The following is a 3,254-nucleotide window of genomic DNA, read 5'->3' as shown; positions in this document are numbered from 1 at the left end:
TATATATATATATATATATATATATATATATATATATATATATATATGTGTGTGTGTGTGTGTGTGTGTGTGTGTGTGTGTATATATATAGGACCACACTGAATTGATCATAGGAATTCAGCCATGATGGTTCTGTCCAGAAATAGCGCATGATTGCCACATATATTTCATTGGTTAAAGCAAACCATGTGGTCACTCATAGCTTTAGAGATGGAGCTTTGGTTGAATGTCCAACATAGAGAACTTTGAAACAATGCATTTCTGTTACTTAAGCAACCTGGTTGCTGGTACTTTGTAACAATAGCTTTGGCAGATGGTGAGGTTACTTTGAGCCTAAGAAAGCATGGGGAAGTATTTATCCAGTGCACTAATGGCACTAAAGTATTATATACTTTCTTATTGTTTAACATGAAAGTGTAATATAGACACTAAACATGAATGCATTTTAAATCTGTCTCTCCTAGTGGAGGCTTTCATTCTGATTTATTCTTAGACTTAAAAGGGAAGAATAGGTATTGTGTTTGATAAATGAATCAGAATCGATGAATTATTGTTAAAATTGCATAGATTCAATATAACATAATACATTATCAGAAATAGGGAATTTCAAGGTCACTTGTCTTTCTGTGTTTGGTAGCTAAACAAATACAATGGACAAGAGTGATGTGGAGAAGAAATATTAACTGGGATACTGAATTAAGAGTCTAGTCTTCAAGGGTGGGGTGCATATAATCACCCTCATTTTGACTGAAGCCACTTAAAAGAGAAACCCTAGAGTAACACATTTCTTATCAAGCAGGAGAAAATAACTCTTAAGAAAACTCTCAAAAGTTCACTGGCATAAGTTCAACAGACTTTATACACTTCTTTAAGATGCTTGTGTCTTACTCACTCTCATTTTCCTATATGCTAGAGCATCATGTACCCATGAAGTTTGCTTTAGGAATCCAATTTTCAGGTCAGTTAAAGTAGTTTATTTCATCAAAAGCATTTTGCCATCCAGCTATGCCAGCCTTTCCACAAAACCATGTCAGTTGCAGAAATATGTGTGTGTGAAACCTCAAAAAATTCAGCATGAAGAGAAAGCTTGCTTTTCTGGAAAGTTCTCTATGTTAGAATCAGTCCACTTACCCTCATTATCTGCTGTACTGAGTTTGAAGCAGTAAGCAACAGTGAGGCCTCTTCCACAGTCAGAGAGGAGAGAGAAAACCAGAGACTAACAAGAGGCCTTGAAATGGGACAGAGGACGAGTCAGTAATGTGACATCTAGTGAGCCAAGAGGTCTATTGATAGTGAAGAGGAGGTTAAGTAGGAACAGAATCAAAAAATGATGTCAAATGCAACTGCCTGCTGGTGCCTGGGTTCTAGATAAGTATTGTTATCTACTGCTCTTAGAATGAGAGAAAGAGAGTGAGCCAGGCACTAGTGCCCCGGGGGCCTGCCGCACAGCTCCGGTATACCTTGTAAGCTTGTCAGAGCTAGAATACAGCTGGGAAGCTAGTAATCTAGTGAGTGCAGTTGCTCTGTGAGCAACAGCTTGACCTGAGCTCATTTAAACCAAAGTTCTGCTACAAAACCTCTCCAACTACTCTGCCTTTCTGTGCTTCTTTCACGGGTGCTTTGTTGCTGTTTTTTTTGTTTTGTTTTGTTCTGTTTTAATTTTGCCATTCATTCCACTTGCCTTGTATCACAATTTTCAATTCATATATTTCTAAATGTGAAGCCTGCTTGCTGTCTTTGGTGAGTTTTCCCATTAGTCTGTTGGCATGAGGAAAGGATAAAAGAAAAGTATTCATTTTTTTTTCTTGTATTTCTGCATTATTATCCGTGAAACTGATGGGCATGGGGTTTGTTTTGAAATAGGACTCTGTAGATGAAGCCCGGCAGAAGATCCTTGATGCCCGGGAAGAATACAGAAACAAGTTGCTGGAGGCTGAGCGCCTGAGGCTGGAAGCTTTGGCAGCTCAGGAGGCTGCCATGAAGGCAGAGTCAGAGAAGAAGTCTCCGGCTTCTGACTCGCAGAAGAAGAAAGGGAAGAAAAAGTAACTACGCTGTATAGGGAAGGAGTTACTTTGCCTTATCCCTTTGCCTTTTAATAAAACATTAGACCAATTGAAACTGGAGAAAATGTTCCACACTCATAGATTCTATATTTTAATATGAACATATTGGTTTTTCTTAGAATTTGAAGCCGTTAGCTTCTCAGATGTTCTAATTTCACTAAAATTGCTAACAAACGTTTAGATTGTAAATGAAATTCTGTGCGATTTACTTTGAATTTCTTAATTAAAATAAATTCATGCACTTACGTGTGTGTGTGCATGTGTGCGCGTGTCATAGTATACATTTAGGGGTCAAAAGCACTTTGGAGAGAGGGGCTGTCTCTTCTTCCACCTTGTCTGAGCAAAGGCTGTAGTTTCTGCTGCTGCCTTGTGTACTCCAGGTTGTGCACCCACTTCCCGTAGCACCATAGGAACACCATGAACACATAGGATTTCAAATTTGTGCTAACAAACTGGCACCATACATAGGTTCCAGAGAAGTCTAACCAAGTCATCAGAATTCATGGCGACTTCTTTGTATGCGCTAAGACATCCTTCCAGCCCTGACTTTTAAAGGTTTTTTTTAAATTATTTTAAATATGTTTATACATGTTTGTATGTCTGCATATGTGTTATGCCTTTACAGAAGATGGCATCAGATCCCCTGGAACTATGTCCTGCCCTATGTGGGTTCTGGGAGGTGATCATGGGTATTCTATAAGAGCAGCAGGGCTCTTAAGTGCTGAGCCATCTCTCCAGTGTCCTGATTTTTAACTGGTAGCAAAACACGGTCCTATGTGAGTCAAAAGGGTTATCTTTGAAAAACATCAATAAAGACAGATATTTGCTGTTCTTAAGAGAAGCTGTTTTAAGTTTTAGAAGATTAATAAGGATTCTTCATAATTGTGCCTTTTTATAAAAGCTGAACTTTAGTAAAATATTATTGGTAAAATGGTTCCAGTGCAATTGACAAAGTGACAGGACTCAGAACCTGGCAGTGAGCAGGGGACCTGTGATCACAAAAACAACCCTTTCACACACTCAGTACCTTTCTTTTTTTTTCTCTGTAAAACAGATTTCTTTTTTAAGTTTTTTTAAATTTATTTTTTATTTATTAAAGTTTATTTACTTTGTATCCTAGCTGTAGCCCCATCCCTTGTACCCTCCCAAACCTGCCCTCCCTTTTCTCCTTCCATGCCCCTCCCCAAGTCC

The 3,254-nt window shown here is 38.4% G+C and overlaps 1 protein-coding gene across 1 annotated transcript in view; it reads left to right on the top strand.

Moving 5' to 3' along the window:
• The window catches only part of Adgb (androglobin), a gene marked incomplete at its 5' end in the record, with an annotated part of 67,054 nt that extends 64,926 nt beyond the window's left edge, over positions 1-2,128 (top strand). Inside the window, one exon of the mRNA XM_055608084.1 lies at positions 1,864-2,128. Coding sequence (XP_055464059.1) covers positions 1,864-2,046 — 183 coding nt within the window. The remainder of the gene's footprint in view (positions 1-1,863) is intronic.
• Positions 2,129-3,254: the final 1,126 nt, after the last annotated feature.

The sequence above is a fragment of the Psammomys obesus genome, unplaced genomic scaffold (genome assembly GCF_907164565.1).
Source record: "Psammomys obesus unplaced genomic scaffold, mPsaObe1.curated_primary_1811, whole genome shotgun sequence".
NCBI lineage: Eukaryota > Metazoa > Chordata > Mammalia > Rodentia > Muridae > Psammomys > Psammomys obesus.
The sequence above is the reverse complement of the archived record's forward strand: the minus strand, read 5'-3'. Positions and strand labels throughout refer to the sequence as shown.